The sequence below is a fragment of the Ictidomys tridecemlineatus genome, chromosome 11 (assembly GCF_052094955.1).
Source record: "Ictidomys tridecemlineatus isolate mIctTri1 chromosome 11, mIctTri1.hap1, whole genome shotgun sequence".
Classification (NCBI taxonomy): Eukaryota; Metazoa; Chordata; class Mammalia; order Rodentia; family Sciuridae; genus Ictidomys; species Ictidomys tridecemlineatus.
The window spans coordinates 109,908,671-109,925,356 of NC_135487.1; the positions used below are offsets into that span (position 1 = coordinate 109,908,671).

General features: G+C 33.3%; 1 protein-coding gene and 1 pseudogene across 2 annotated transcripts in view; one reads left to right on the forward strand and one right to left on the reverse strand.

Annotated features, from left to right (window-relative positions):
• Man1a2 (mannosidase alpha class 1A member 2) overlaps positions 1–16,686 on the forward strand; it is a 144,440-nt gene that overhangs the window by 23,211 nt on the left and 104,543 nt on the right. Inside the window, exons 2-3 of one of the 2 annotated variants that reach the window (XM_040287337.2) lie at positions 5,540–5,666; positions 8,851–8,947. In XM_040287337.2, the coding sequence (XP_040143271.1) occupies positions 5,540–5,666; positions 8,851–8,947 (224 nt within the window). Of the gene's footprint in view, positions 1–5,539; positions 5,796–8,850; positions 8,948–16,686 lie in introns of both variants that reach the window. The other variant, XM_005334925.5, reaches the window with a different exon arrangement.
• Positions 15,675–16,518, reverse strand: LOC101962324 (dnaJ homolog subfamily B member 6-like; annotated as a pseudogene).

Below are 16,686 nucleotides of genomic sequence, written 5' to 3' on the forward strand. Positions count from 1 at the left end.
TTGATATAATTAAGAAAGTACAGTTGGTTGATATTAATAGGAGGAGTATGTTGGGGAAGAACAGAAGTGGCCCAGAGAATGGAATACAGTTTGGTGTTAATTGAAGATGGTAAAGCCAGGTGGTAAGCTTATTGGAAAGGCATGTTTGAGGAAAAGAGAATTTTGAAGAAAGGATAAGCTTAGCTATCAATTTTTCACTGTGGTGTATAGAACAATTACGTAAGGTCTAGGAAATAGAAACAAGTGTAGTACTCTTTAAAAAGGTATAGTGGTGAGAGGAAGGAAGAGGAAAACAGTGAAGGTAGAGTTAGAGGCAGTTAGGAGGGAGGTTTTTATTTATCTATTATTTTTTAATTGTTCTAATTACTTATACATATGACAGCAGATGAATTTTGATTCATTGTACACAAATAAAGCACAACTTTTCATTTCTCTGATTGTACACAATGTAGAGTCACACCATTTCTGCAATCATACATGTACCTAGGGTAATGATGTCCATCTTATTACACCATCTTTCCTACTCCCATATCTACTTATTTTAAAAGAATGAGTGAGACTTCATGTTTCTAGGTGAAGGTTAAAAGTTCTAAATGAAAGTGACTACAAAAGGAAATAGTTTTGCCAAATAAGAGGTCAGTGTAATTTTATGTATCCCTGTGTAATTTATCATTATTTTTGTTCTTCAGAGTGTCTCCACACATGGTTTATTTAAATATTCTAATTGGACAAGGAAATATATTGGTAGTTCATCCCTGTCAAGTCAACACTCAAAATACTAACTAAAAAGAGCTTCAGGAAAGTAGACCATCTAGGATGGATAATGTCTCAGTTAAGATTAGGTAGGTTACTTATCGATTACAAAAATCACAAAGTAACAGTGGCTTAACCAAGATAGAGGTTAATTTCTGATCAGACACAAAAATTTTGTAGGACAGTATCAATAAGAGAGGCTAATAGTTTTTATTTAGTAGGAACATTTACCTTAGAAAACAATTGAGGGCTCTAAGGCTAAGGAAGAAGTAGTATCTATTGGGAGACAGTTATTAATATCTGTGCAATCAGTAAGAGACAATCTCTTACATAAAATTCCTCTCATATAAAAAGCAGCATTTGTATGGTGTTTAAGAAGTCAAAATGCATTTTTTTATATCCAGGCTTTCTACTTTCTACCTCTGTGACCCTGAACAAGTCACTTAATTTTTCTCTTTGTGCCTTGTTATTTTCACAATAAGAAAAAGAAAGGTTTTTAATAGAGGGTTAAATTAGTACAAGTAATTGGTAAGAGTATTAAATAAGGTAATCTAAGTAATTGACTAAACCAGTTGCCTGGTATATGTAAGCCATAATTATTAGTTTTGTTGGTGTTTACCTTTGCATAGTGTGTTTTCCCATCATCGGTGTGTGACAGTGTGCATGGAATATTGCCAATCTTGATAAACTCACCTAATCCTCAGGGTCCAGCATTTTTACGGTGGCTTAGTTCTGTAGACAATATTGTTTTCTTGTCTAAATTGTTGAACTCAGTCTCTGGATGAACTATGTGACCCAGAGCCTTCGCCCAAAGTTACATAGTTGGTGTTTCTGTCAGAGCTGTCTTCTATCCTAAGACTGTCAGGTGAGGCCAATCCCACTGTGGATAGACAGAGATACTTTATCACATTTGGCAGATTACTTTCCAGAAACCAAAGAAAATAGCCAGACTTTAATTTGGGGAAGGACAGATTCTTTACTGCACAGGCAGATAAAAGCACTGATGAAAAAGAAAATAAGAGATGTTTACAGATGAATCTGTTGAAGTTTGTTATTGTTTGGATATAAGGTGTCCCTCCAAAACTCCTATTGATACAGGAATATTCAGAGATGAAATGATTAGACTGTGAGAGCTTTGACCTAATCATTCAATCCTAGTTTGAATGGACTGACTGGGTGGTAACTGTAGATAGGTGGGGCATAGCCGGAGGAAGTGGGTTACTGGGGAATGCCCTGGAAGGGATGTTCTTCTTTGTGGCCACTTATACCTCCCCTCCACCCCCATGTCTTGACCTCACTATGAGCGAGCAGCTTTGATGGGCCCTACCCCATGACATGCTGCCTCACCTTGGGCCCAGAGCAATGGAGTTGGCCATTGTGGACTGAGAGCTTTGAAACTGTGAGCCCCAAATGAATTTTCCCCCCTCACAGTTGTTCTTGTCAGGTATTTTGGTCATAGTGATGCAAAAACTGATTAAAACAAAGTTGTCAAAGTTAAAAATCTGGAAAAGAAAGATAATCTAAGTGAAATAAAGGTTCAAAAGAAATGACCCACCAGGCATAGTGGCAAAAGCCTGTAATCCTGGCTACTCAGTTGGCCCAGGCAGGAGGAGCTCAAGTTTGAGTCTTACTTGAAAAACAGTAAGATCTTGTCTCAAAATTCAAAAAAAGGAAAAAAGGATCGGTACCTCTGGGTTTCATTCCTAATACCATCAAGAAGAAGAGAAAAGGGGTGACCCAATTGATGATCTAGAAATTGGCTGTTGAAATGAAATTTGAGGAGCCAGTTGAATGAAGATCAAAATGAAAATAAATTTTTGCAGTATATAATAATACTAATTATAATGTACTATTTATTAAAAAAACAGGAGTTTGAATGTTTTCATCATAAAGAAATGATTAGTATTTGAGGAGATAGGTTTACTCTGATCTGATTAGTGCATAATGTATACACATGTAGAAACAATGAAACATCACATGGTGTCTAATAAATGGGTATAACTTTAATATATTAGCTAGAAATTTTTTCGTGCCACTAAGTGGTTATTTAGAAAAATACTGTTAAGGAAGAAAGAAAATAAAGTGTTTTCTTTCCTGTGACTGTTGGAAGGTTTGCTGTCATCCCTTGTATTTTGGAGGAGAGGTTAGAAGGAGGGTTGTAATAATTAATGACTTAATGTGTGTATGGAATATTACCATTTACTGAGCTCATTTAGTTACCTTGGATCTCCTAGGTCAGTGGATCCAATGTAAGTGAAAGTAATTAGTAAAAAGCACTATTTAAAAATGATATAGTCAGGGTAGTATCATCTGTTTTCTTGTCTCTATTGATGAAGGTCCTGATCTTGAAGGTTTTTTTTTTTTTTTTTTAGTAGTTATGCCAGGTTGCAGAGTGAGTTGGTAGGGCTGGAGCTAAACAGTTTGTCTCCTGACTTTGGGTTAAGTGAAATCCCCCCAAGGCCCTTTAATTACAAAATGATTCCTTTTGGAATACAGTTCTTAGGAGTTCTAATTTAATTCCTGAAATTCTGCATTTCCTCTTAAGTACTAGGTGATTGGTCTTTGAACTCTAGTTGATGTTGGTTTTTCTGAAATGGTGAGTATGCTTACTAAACTCTTAAATAAGTAGTGCTTTTTGAGGGACAAGTGCAAATGCATTTATAGATGGTTTAGATTTTCAACAGGTCTTTGAATAAAACTCTTCACAATATTATAGTAGTACAAGTTCTGATGGAAAAGTTAAACTGTCAGTTCAATAAAGTGAGATAATATGACTGGAGCTTTTTTTCTAGAACATTAAAATTTAATTTTTTTATTTCTATAAAAGTTATATAATTTTTAACACATGTTGCTATTATGTGTACTTCTTGTGGAGGAACAATTGATTCTAGCATTAACATTTAGTTAATAAAAATAATAAATAGGAAGCTATCACATGGCGGTATTATTAACACCTAAATGTTACCATATTACCATATCATGAATTTTAATATGTATTTGAGGGTGCATTTGGATTGCTCACCCTGAAGTCAGATTTTCTATGTATATATCTTGATCATTTATAGCCTTATGGAGATCCATAAATGTTTATCTCATAATCACTTTAGATGAGGGTCTTGAAATCTGTGTTTCTTTGTATTTAATATTTTTGAGTGCCTATTATATTCCAGGTATTGGACTAGACATTAAGGGATACATAAGTAGAGGGCACATTATATAGGATTTTTTAATAGGCCAGAATATAATTACTAAGGATAAGGGATGCCAGGAGGTAGTGTTTTATGTGAGAGAATGATATAATCAGTATAATTTCAGAAAGTTTATTAGTTCTGTCATGTAGATTGGCAGAAAAGTGAGTGTTGGGTACTGGAATCAACTATTCCGCTTTGGATTGTGAATTGGAGACCCCAGGTAAGGCAGTTAGATATACTGTTTTGGAGCCTGGGTTAAAAGTCAGATTTGAATAATACTGCTTTTATTATCTGCATATTAACTTTGAGTTCTTACTAACATGTGTACCTTAAAATATGTGTAACTATAACTACAACTTCTGAAATAGTAATTTTTTCTATATTTCTTTTGAAGCTGTTAGTCTGTGAAAGAAGACTATGGTTCAGGAGTTAGTCTCTGTTCTTGTATGATGTGGTTCAGGCCTCGAAGGAGGACTTTTTCAGAAAATCCTGCTCAGCTCATGCTCTGGGGGGAGGTCATGTGAGCCATATGGTCAGGGCAGAGCCTCTGGAGGTCATAGAGAAGCAGCTGAACTAGAGTAGACTCTAGGTTGTAGGGCTCTCTGGGAGTTTGAACTTGGTTAGCTTGTTTCCAGGGACTCCTGTGTTGACCAGTTTTTAAACCACCCAGAAACAAAAGAAAGAGCCCTGAACAGATAACTTATTCTTACCTCTACTTCTTCAGAGAACCAGGGCTCATGGCTCAGTAGAGTTTGAGGGCTCAATAAGGTTTGCCAGCCTTATTGAGTTTGGGTATCATATGATGAGCTCAGGAGTTATAATCTATCTTTAAAGGTGGCCTTAGAAATTAAAGATGCAATGGGAATGAGTGTTATTCTAGACACAGTGATGTCTGTGCACGTATTTTAAAACCTGAAACCCTATCAAATCAGAAACACTTCTGATCCCAAGAATTTAGGATAAGGAACACTCGTACAGATCCATAGGTTTTAAATGGACATATTAAATTGGAATCTGTATTTTCAATGTCAACAAAGGAGGGTTTTAAGTGGTCGTGTCTACATCAGTTGAACCATCACACTATGAAATCTTAGTTCCAAAATTTGAAAGTTTTAGAAGTATATGCTGTACTTACAACAAATGAAATTTATTTTTTCCCTTTGTATTTTTTCCCCTTTGTCCTTGTATTTATATTTTTGTTCCATCTCTGACACTTAATTCTGTTTTACTTTCTCTCCTCCCTTAATTTTTTCACTGCTTTCTGCTTTTTTTCATATACCCATAAGTTACTAACTGCCATTTTCTCTATTCTGACTTAACCTTGAACGTGGAACTTTGTTTCTAGGTTTCCTCTTTCCCTACTATGTAAAGTCCTTACTCTTCAGCAAAGTTCATTTTCTTACTCATATCAAGTTATATTTATCCTATTCTTTTAGGCAAATCTGTCTTTCTCACTGATCATTCTTGTCTTTCAATGTCAGGATTAGAAAACAGTGATCAGTTTAATGAGGAACTTTTTTCTTGTTTAAAGGTTGATTTTCTTAAGAATGCTCACTCTTACCAGTCTTCTTGTTGTTGTTTTTCTTTCCTCCTAGGGAAGAAGAAGAACGTTTGAGAAATAAAATTCGAGCAGACCATGAGAAGGCCCTGGAAGAAGCAAAAGAAAAATTAAGGAAGTCAAAAGAGGAAATACGTGCAGAAATTCAGACAGAGAAAAACAAGGTAGCTCAAGAAATGAAGATAAAAGAGAACAAGCCTCTGCCACCAGTCCCTATTCCAAACCTTGTAGGAATCAGTGGTGGAGAACCAGAAGATAGTGACATAAGAAAGAAAAGGGAAAAAATTAAAGAGGTAATAAGCTGAGATTTGTGACATGGACTGGTTATGGACATGTGTTTACTGGGCTGGTTATAGAAGTGTGTAGGGCTGGTTATAGAAGTGTGTGGATATAAATATATATATTTATACCATCTGTGTTGCCATATTTTGATATTTTTTGTTCTTGGGTCATAGTTGTATTTTAGTTTCTAGGTCGGCAGTAAAGACTAGAGCTCTGTCTCTTTCTTAGTGTTGATTGTAATATAATTATGTACAATCACAAATTTGATACAAGGTTGTTGTGTTGTTTTTTTTTTTTTTTTTTTTTTGGTACCAGGGATTGAACTCAGGGGTACCACTGAGCCACATCCCCAGTCCTGATTTGTATTTTATTTAGATCCAGGGTCTCATTGAATTGCTTAGCTAGTGTCTTGCTGTTGCTGAGGCTGGCTTTGAACACTTGCTCCTTCTGCCCCCACCTCCCGAACTGCGGGGATTATAGGCATGTGCCTCTGTGCCTGGCACAAGGTTGTTTTGATGGTTTTAGCATTTTTCATTGTGTTCAGATATCTTATGAAATTTAGCATTTTATAAATAATATAGAATAGAATCCATTTATAATTTTTCTACAGCATAATCAATTTTAAGTCTTTAGTTATTAAGAATCTTTGCTTGTGCAAATCTTTTCATAAACAAGTAAGCATAATATCAACCATTTTTAAGGAGTTATTATGGTACCTCTAAACTGTACTACACATTAAGAACATATTTCTTCCAAAGAGTCTCTATGAATTGAAGAATGGGGAAAGATTTATCTAAAAATTTTTTATATTTATTTAATCTCAGGGGCCTTTAATTCAACCTGTTATTCTAGGACTTACTTACAGATAAAAGAGAGTAACTGAGGGAGGAAAATCCAGTATATTTGAGATGAACTTTGTTGCTTAGAACTTATGATAATTTTGCATGGAGTTTGCACTTGTACAGCCTCTGAAGGAAAAGATTTTGTCAGAATATGATAGTATAGACAATATTTAAGAAAGCTTATTTATCTTAAAATAAGGCATTTAATTTAAATGGCCAAATATCTATTTGCATATATTCTAGTAATGGATATAAAGGGTTTATTAGATATTTTAAAGTTGGACTTATAAATTATTATAAAACCTGGACCTGGATGGAGTGAAAATAGAGCTGTACTCTTTTACCTCGTCTTTAGAGGTTTTGTTTTATATACAGAGACTGCTTAAGATACTTTCTTCGACAGTGTTGGAGGGAAGAACAGTGATAGATTTTTTTTTTTTAGATGCCACTACAATTTTTTGAAATAACTTTTCATATATATAATAATTTCAGATAAATAACCATGTGTGTTCAGGGGATCCCCAAGGTGACCCTGAGGCTCAGTAAATTGCTAGAAATACAAACAATTCATTTTACAGAAATACAACTGATTTTAGTTTGCTGAACTTGTAGCCTGTTAACTTTGCTAAGATCATTTACTTATCCTAGTGGCTCTTTTGTAGATTGCTTAGGATTTTCCTTCTACATAGACATGTCCTATAGGAATAGAAGTACGTTCCCTTTTTCCTTATTTCTCTTTCTTGTCTTTATTGCACTGGCAAGGCCTTCCAGTACATTGTTTGAAAGAAATGCTGAGAAAGAACAAACTTGATTTGTTCCTAACTACAGGTTTAATCATTTAATGTTTTATTATTACATATGGTGTGTTAGCAGTAGGTTTTTTTGAAGATGCTTTTGTTAGGTTGAAGATGTTTCCTTGTAGTTACAGCTTATTAAATTTCTGTTGTGAATGAGTGTTGAATTTTGTCAAATAGTCTGTATTTTTGTCTATACAGAAATGATCACAATTCCCCCACCCTTTATTTTGTTAATATGGTGAATTATATTAACTATTTTTTTAGTTAAATTAGTCTTCTAGTCTTGGGTTAAACTCTACTTGCTCACGGTATGGTATTTTCCTTATCTATTGCTAATTTTTTAAAAGAATTTTTTTTTCTGTGTTTGTGAAATATATTGCCCTGGAGTATATTTCTTATAAAGTCTTTGTCTATTTTAGATGTATGAGCATGCTGCCTGCATTAAACAAATTGGAAAATGTTTTAATGAATAGTATACTATTAAATGAATAGATTTTTGATACACCATAGCTAGTATTATATAATTCTGCTGATATATAATTAAATACTTTGTTACCGAACTTCTTGAGTTGTAAGAAACTCAGTTCAAACTAACTCATATAAAAATGTTTATTAGCCTAATGAATTTAAACTATGGATTTAGAATTGACTCAATCTAGGTATGTAGATATAATCGTCAGTAGTATGCATTTATCTCTATTTCCTTTTGCTATCTAGTTTTTCCATGTTAGGAGAGCTAGTCATTTTCAGCTCCAGGATTCTATATTATATAGACCTTGTGATCACAAAATGAGTCTCCCTGTTTCCCAGTTTCTATAATAGTATGTTTAAAAAGGATATGATTGTCCCTACTTAAGTCACATGAACCCAGTCACTCTGTCTAGGGATTGGCAAACTATAACATGTGTGCCAAATTCTAAAAGCTGCTTGTTTTTGTTTTTTAAACAAACTGTGTCATTTTGATTATATATTATCTAGTACTGCTTTTGTGCTACCTCACCAGCGTAAAGTTTTCTGACTTATGATTGAAGGGTAAGAAATTTTCTCGCCATGCTGAATTAATTAGAGATAGATAGAAGCAAAGCCCTGTGATTGACACCTCTGATACAATCACAATGAGGGCAGGGTTCTCAAAAGGATTGGTTCTTAAAAGTAAAGAATGCCAAACACCTTGCTCCTCAAGAAAAATTGTTGATTATACATAATTTTTTTCTGTTACACAGATTAACATAGTTATGTATAGATTGATATTAACATAGTTATGAGTTTTTTCACACTGATACAAGTGTTAATTGAATCATATGCTTATGTAGGGAGACCTAGAAGAATGTATAAGAATATGGTAATAGAACCCTGAATTACATGAAATATAAAAATAATGGTCTGCAAATATTTTAATTTGATGAATTATAATTTTTTCTTCTCAGATGATGAAACATGCCTGGGATAATTATAGGACATATGGATGGGGTCATAACGAACTCAGACCTATTGCAAGGAAAGGACACTCCACTAACATATTTGGTAAATTTACTTTTCTCTAATTACTGTTTCCATTCTCTGTTTCCATATTTTAAAACAAGATTAATTTTTTAAAAGTACTTTGTAAAATCTGAGTGTTTCTGTGGAACTGTAAACGTATATTTTTTTGTAAGCATGTCAAGATTTAGTTCTAGTTACTTTGGAATGCTTAGTATTCCAAATACTATTTGTAGTTTTTCTTCTTCAACACAATACCATTTGCATATGTAGAGGAAGAGGGAAGAAATAGGAAATTCCGTTAGTAATTTGAAAAAAATAAAAGCAATACACCCAAAGTGGTTTGGTTGGTAAATTGAGTTATGTTGTAAATTCATAATTCTTAAGGAAAAATTAACAGTTTGTGTCTTAATGGAGGTTTGAGGAAGAGTTGTATTAATCTTGAGTTTTGTTTTCCTACCTCTTTTTAGCTCAGTTCACTTGTTGAACTTTTCTGTTTGTTGGTTATCCAATTTGACTGAACAGGTTTTATTAAACTCAATCAAGTTTAAGTCTTGAGAATTGTTGATCTACTCCTTCTTGCCTTTACTCCTTACCCCCATTTTAAATGCTTTTTGATGTGATGGATTTTTTTTTTTTTAACAATGATAGGTGAAGGCAAGAAAATTTTAATGGGGATTAGAAGGTACTATACTTATAAGAAGGTACTATACTTCTATACTAGTCACATGCAATGAAGTTTCTTTATTAATCAAAGTATGTCTTCACAATAATTCAAATGACAGTATTTTTCCTTGTGACACTATGAAAACATTTTTCTTTTTTTATTCCTGAGATTTTTATTTTTATTTGTTCTTTTTGGTTATATGTGATAGTAGAGTATATTTTGAAGTATTTATACAAACATGGACTACTTCTTATTCTAATTAGAATCCCAGTTTTGTGATTGCACATGATGTGGAGATTCACTGTAGTGTAGTTATATATATACATAGGAAAGTTAAGTCAGATTTATTCCACTGTCTTTTCTATTTCTGTTCCCCCTCCTTCCCTTCATTCTACTTTATCTAATATACTGAATTTCTATTCATTCCCTCTCCCCCGTGTTGTTTGTTAACATCTACATATCAGAGAGAACATTTGACCTTGGGGTTTGGGGATTGGCTTATTTCACTTAGCATAATAGTCTCCAGATCCATCCATTTTCTGTTAAATGTCATAAAGTTATTTTTTTTTTTTATGGAAACATTTTTTCTAATGCTGTAATTTGCCTCATAATGTGTGTGTGTGTGTGTGTGTGTGTGTGTGTGTGTGTTTGTGTGTGTGAGAGAGAGAGAGAGAGAGAGAGAGAAAATTACTGGGGATTGAACTCAGGAGAATTCAACCCCTGAGCTACATCTCAAATCCTTTTTTGTTTTTGTTTTTGAAACAAAGAACTTTGGTCTTGCTAAGTTGCTTAAGTCAAGGTTCAAACTTGGGATTCCCCAGCCTCAGTCTCATAGTAACTGAGATTATAGTTGTGCATCATTGTCATTGCTCGTCATCATGTAACTTGTTTTCTGTCAAAAATAAAATGTCTTAAAAATTAATTTTCCCTGGCTTTGAGAGATGATGTGGTAGAAGAGGAAAAAAAATCTCCTTTATGTAGATAATCAGTAACTACCAAGAATCTGATACTATATTTAATTTGGTAGCTGTCGTTTAATGAAATAAAGTATATTTCCTTTGCAGAGGTTACGCATTGAGAAGTTCCCATTGCCTTGTAGATATCAGAAAATGAGACATTAATGTAAAAAAATACATTATACTTACTGGTTAATTAAATTAAATTTTTCCCTCAAGTATCCCTTTATAATAAGCCTTTTTAAAGGATTGGAGTTTAAACATGAATTGAAAATAAGAAGTAAATGTTGATTTTCTACTTTTTTCAAACTATATTTCTTAGTACATCTGTTGTATTTTCATGTATCTAATAGGTACTGGTTCTGATATTTTAAAGGAAGAGAAATATTAATTTTATCTCATGGAAAACATATTGTGTGAAGAAAATTTACAGTGAAATGGTGGAAAAAGCAAAACCACAGTCTGCAGAATTTTCAGTAGTCAGAATTAGGTGTTTTGTCTTTTTAAAACTTTTTTAGTGTTTAATTTTTTTCAAGCCAAATAAGCTAAATGGGAACAGATCCTTGATTATGATTAGTCTTGTATGTAGTTGATTTATTAAAGGATACATTTTAAAGTTTAAAACTTTGTTTCCTACTTTGTTCCTTCTGCTTATCTCATATTCTCAGTGGTTTGAGAATTTTTGTACATCTGTTTTTTTTACCCTCCCCCCTTTTAATAAAAAGCCTTAAGGAAAGTGTAGAACTTCTCTTTGCCTCATTTGACATACCCAATGCAGTATACCTGTATTGAACCAGAATCTTAAAAGTTAGCAGAAACTTGTGAAAGTCCATCTTCTATAACATAGGAACATATAAGTGGATTTGGAAATTTTATTTTAGGCTACAGGGGAAAAATTGACCAAAACCAGATTCTTTTTCCTAGCTTTGATTATTAAACAATTCTTTCATATTAGTAACTGAAATTAGTGTTCCTCTGACTTCTGTGTAATTCATCCTTGGCATCAGAAGATTCTTTATGTGGAGATAATTGAAAATGCATATCAAAATGACTTAAATTAAAAAGGAAATGCAATCAATTCAATGAAGTCCTGAAACAGACTTGATTCCAACTAAACTTTTTTCTTTAATTCTTTCTTTTATTTATCTGTTTGTGTTCATATCTTCACCTGGCTTATTAGCGGGATGGTTGCAGCATTTGAAATTTCAAGTTTTCATAGTGCTCCATCTGTGGAAAAGAGAACACTGTAGAGAAGAAATAGTTTGGTTTCTTAGATGTTTCAGTGAAAGATTCATTGTTTCATGCTTTTTTTTAAATTGAGTCTTGTGCTATACCTAAAAGGTAAAATATGTTCATTTGGTTTTGCCCAAATAGGACCTGCCTTTGTGGCATATGATTGAGGAGAGTTAGTACTGATACTAATTATTAAACCAGTGATAAGTAGAATGAATTCTTAGTTTTGTTAGGGAAGGGTCTTTTTTGCATTTAAAAAAGGAATTTTGAATTGGAAAAGAGTATTCTTTGACTTTGTAATGCTTTTTGAAAGGTACTTTTTATTTTTCATGTGCATTTATGTAGGTATTTAATTAAATTATTTTCATTATTTCTAACTTAACTAGGGTTTGACTTGCTAATATAGTGATGATTTTGGTTTTCTTGTTTTAGAGGGATATTGGTTTGTATTTTTCTTGAAGTATCTTTGTCTTGCTTTGGTATCAGGTTAATATTGGTCTTATAAAAGAACCAGTATGAAACTGTGAAGCACTTAGAGTAATCAAAATAATTTTTAAAAAAAGAAGAGCAGAGCTGAAGAATTTATATCACTTGATTTTTAAGATTGGCTGTAGAATTCTCATGAGGACAGTAGGGTTTTAGTCTAATGTAAACAAAGAGATCAGTGAAACTGATCAACGTACATTGTTAAGTGATTTTCAACAAAAATGATAATTCAGTGGGCAAAAGGATAGTCTTTCCCACAAATGGTACTGGATCAACTTGAGGTGTACTTGGAAAAGTAATGAAATTTGACTCTTTCTTCAACATTGTAGAAAACATATGAGAAAACCTTTGTGACCTTTAAGTAAGTAACTTTTTTTTTCTTTTTAGAATATAGAAAACATTAACTATAAAATTGGAGAGGTATTGGGAACTGAATTAGAACAAATTATATCCCATGCTTTTATAGTTATGTCAAAGTGAATCCTATTGTTATGTATACTTAAAAGAACAAGTAAAAACATAAAATTCATACCACAAAATAATATCTCCACATATCCATTAAAATGTCTGAAATTTGAAAGACCCAACAGTACCAAATATTGACAAGGATGGTGGAACAACTAGAACTGTCATATTGCTGCTGGGGGTATAAAATTGTGCACTCTGGAAAGCAGTTTGTTAGTTTCTTATAAAGTTAGACTTACCATATTGCCCAACAATTTGACTCCTCACTGTTTTCATCATACAATGAAATCAGATAGTTACTTTATTTTCTTTTTTTAAAAAATTTTTAATCTTATTCTGTAAACATTTTATGAAAATAAAATATACAGACCAAAAGCACACAAATCACAAATGTGTACAAGCTAATTTAACAAACAGGAAGAGTCAGCAATTTACACTGCTATAGAAATAGATCACTATCAGTATCTAAAAGCCTACATCCCAGTTACCATTTCCTAAAAAATGGTCGATTATTCTGACATCTCATTCCATGTATTTTGCCACTTAGTGACATTTCCTTAATAGAATCATGTTGTGCCAATATTAATCTGCACTTTAATTATTCTGCTGAAAAATTGTATTTTTGAAATTTATCTATTTTTATGAGTAGTAACTTTTTTCATTATATTTGCATTTCAAAACATTAGCTGTTAGTAATGCTACTGTGAACATACTTGTACATGTTTATTTTTTTTCCCATTTTTAAAAATTTTTATTATTAGTTGTTCAAAACATTACATAGCTCTTGACATATCATATTTCATACATTTGATTCAAGTGGGTTATGAACTCCCATTTTTACCCCGTATACAGATTGCAGAATCACATCGGTTACACATCCACGTTTTTACATACTGCCATACTAGTGTCTGTTGTATTCTGTTGCCTTTCCTATCCTCTACTATCCCCCCTCCCCTTCCCTCCCATCTTTTCTCTCTATCCCATCTACTGTACTTCATTTCTCTCCCTTGTTTTTTTTTTCCCCTTTCCCCTCACTTCCTCTTATATGTAATTTTGTATAACAATGAGTGCCAGGTTTCTGTTCTCCCCACTAAAAGGCTCAGGGGTCACTCTAGTTAAACTGGGCTAACTGGGCTGCACGAAATAACCACACAAGAGACACAAATACCTTTTTCTTTGGGGTCGCTGTGATGGCTCCTCTGACCTTAAGGGTCCGCAGAAAGAGAGAGAGCTAGAGCACTTGCTGACCCCTTTTATTGAGGAGAAGCTATTCAAATGAGGCAAGGGGTCAGGTTTCAGGGGGCTGAGTCTGTCTTCATGATGTCCACTGTCAGCAGGTTGACTGACACCTGGGTAGGCCACAACCAAGGGCACAGTAAGAGAAGGGGACACACACAAGGCATTTCCATGGAAGATTCTATCCTAAACAGGGCAAGGGGTTATATTACAAAGGAACAGGTGAGCATAGCTTCACCCATGGGGCTGTAGCAAGACACACCCATTTCTGTGACTGAGCGCCTCAGCACCCAGCTGGGGAATGTAACTCAGTCATCCTTAAGGTTGGCCTCCCACAAATGAGGGTCTCCTTCCATTTCCATGTAATTTCCCTTCTCTCTCCCTTTCCCTCCCACCTCTCATCCCTGTTTAATGTTAATCTTCTTCTCATGCTCTTCCTCCCTATTCTGTTCTTAGTTGCTCTCCTTATATCAAAGAAGACATTTGGCATTTTTTTTTTTAGGGATTGACTAGCTTCACTTAGCATAATTTGCTCTAATTATTTTCCTTAGTAAGTTATGTTTTTTCATTAATTTGTATACAAAATTTATACATTAGATTTTAAGTCCTTTTTTTCCTATGTTTAATAAAGGTTTATGCAGAATAAGAGGTAGTCAGCCTTAAAATTAAAGTAGAAATTTATTCTATGAAACTTCTAGAATGTGGTACTTTTTAGTGGTTAGCTCTTTGAAAACTTTTCATTTTCTTCTGCTTCCTTTTCTGTTAAGAATTTCTGTTTTTTTCCTTTGATAAGTCAAAATAATGCAATATTTTCATATAAACATCCCAATTCCATTTGTTTATTTTCCAAATTTGTTAAAACCTGAATAAAATGAGCTTCTTATAATTATCTTTATTTTTTCTGTATTTATTTGTTGTTGCATTTTTACTCCTTTTGTTTTGTATTTTGTTACTTGCTTTTGAAAAATTAGGTTAGAGGTAGATTTACCATGTGTTTCTTTTCAAGGAACCATCTTTTGAATATATTATTCTGATAGTTTTCTTCATTCTAATTCATTAATTTCTGCCTTTAGCTTTTTCTAATTCTGCTTTGTTTCTCGGATTAATTGTTCTTTCTTACTTGCATGTTAAGTTCAATTATTTTCATTTGTTCCTTTATTTTATTATTATTATTTTTTACTCACGAAAAAAATGTACCATTCACATTTCTTTTTTTTTAAAGCAAATGACAAAGACCCAGCTTACTAGCTTTTAAAAACTAAGCTAACATTACATAGTTAAACAATTGTCAAAACTTATACTGTTTCCAGCATTCATGCACAACGAGAAAGCCTTCGTAATTTTTTATTCAACTAGAAATGCATTACCATTAATATATTAATATCTTTAATTATAAACTACTGAAAAAAATCCAGTATACAATCTTGTCCTAGCAGTACTCAAAAGTCAAGACTCACCTTGGATTACATTTATTAAAAAAGAAAAGTGTATATAGATACTATAACACTTTTAAAGACACACATAAAAAATGGTCCTATCGTGTGGTCCCAACAATAAACTCAAAAGTCTGTGACAAATACGGGCTCAGATGAGCTGTGTATAAATAGATTAGATTAGATACAATTATACTGAAAGTTGAGTTTGCTTGAAATCTTAAAAAAAAAGTTCCTGTTAATGTTAAAATGGTGCATGTTATAGTTCAACATTTGTGGTAAATGTGGGCATTGAATTACTTATTATCCAAGTGTAGCACTATTTTTTTTTTTTTTTTTACCATTTATTGTTAAGGACTGTAACTGACAGTCTTCTTCAGTCTTGTAATCTTTATTGACCATTCTCAACATTTTGTAGTGATTTTTATGCCATTTACTATTTTAATAGAAGTTGATATAGATTTGAAGTTGCCCATCCCACTGCTGCCAAATAATGTTGCAAAGAATGAAGGGGTTGCCCCATGAACTACTGACCCAGATGAAGTAAATCTTATATCAAATGAAGAAAATAATCCAGCTCTGAATAATAGAAATCCACTGAAAGCAGAGAAAAATGAGCATGCATCTCAGTTTCTGCTTCCTTGGGGACCCCTGCTTTGGTTCCCAAAGAAGTCTTTAAATCTGTGTTCAAAGAAGTTGAACAAAAATGAGTTTATTACACCAAAAAATTCTCTGAGGACATCATCCGGATTGTGGAATGTGAAACCAAACTACAACAGAGTATCAAAATGACTTACACATCCTCCTCTACTATTATTCCTTCTTAGCTACACTTGTCATAGATGTCCCGTTTTTTAGCATCTGATAATACCTTGTATGCCACAGCTACTTGATTGAATTTTCTCTGTTGCTTTTTTTCCCCCATTTTTTATTGGTGCATTATAGTTGTGCATATGATGGAATTTGTTGTTACATATTTATACGTGGTCACAATATACCAATATAATTTGGCCAGCACCATTCCCGCTCCTTTATTTTCAGAATTTTTATCTGGATGCAACTGTAGTGCCAGTTTCTGATATGTCTTTTTGATATCTTTGGATGAGGCATTGTCTCTGCACTCCATGTTTTAACGTAGTAATCCACCATGTTTTAACAGATTGTTGGAAAAAGTCCCAGGCCACATTGTCCAGTTTAGGACTGGGTAGGGCTGCTGGCTGAGCTTTTCATGGTCTTCAAGGCTGTGCTGTTTTGGTGGCAGCAAAAGTTCTTTTCTTATTTTTTTCCTTTTAAGTGGCACAAAAATTT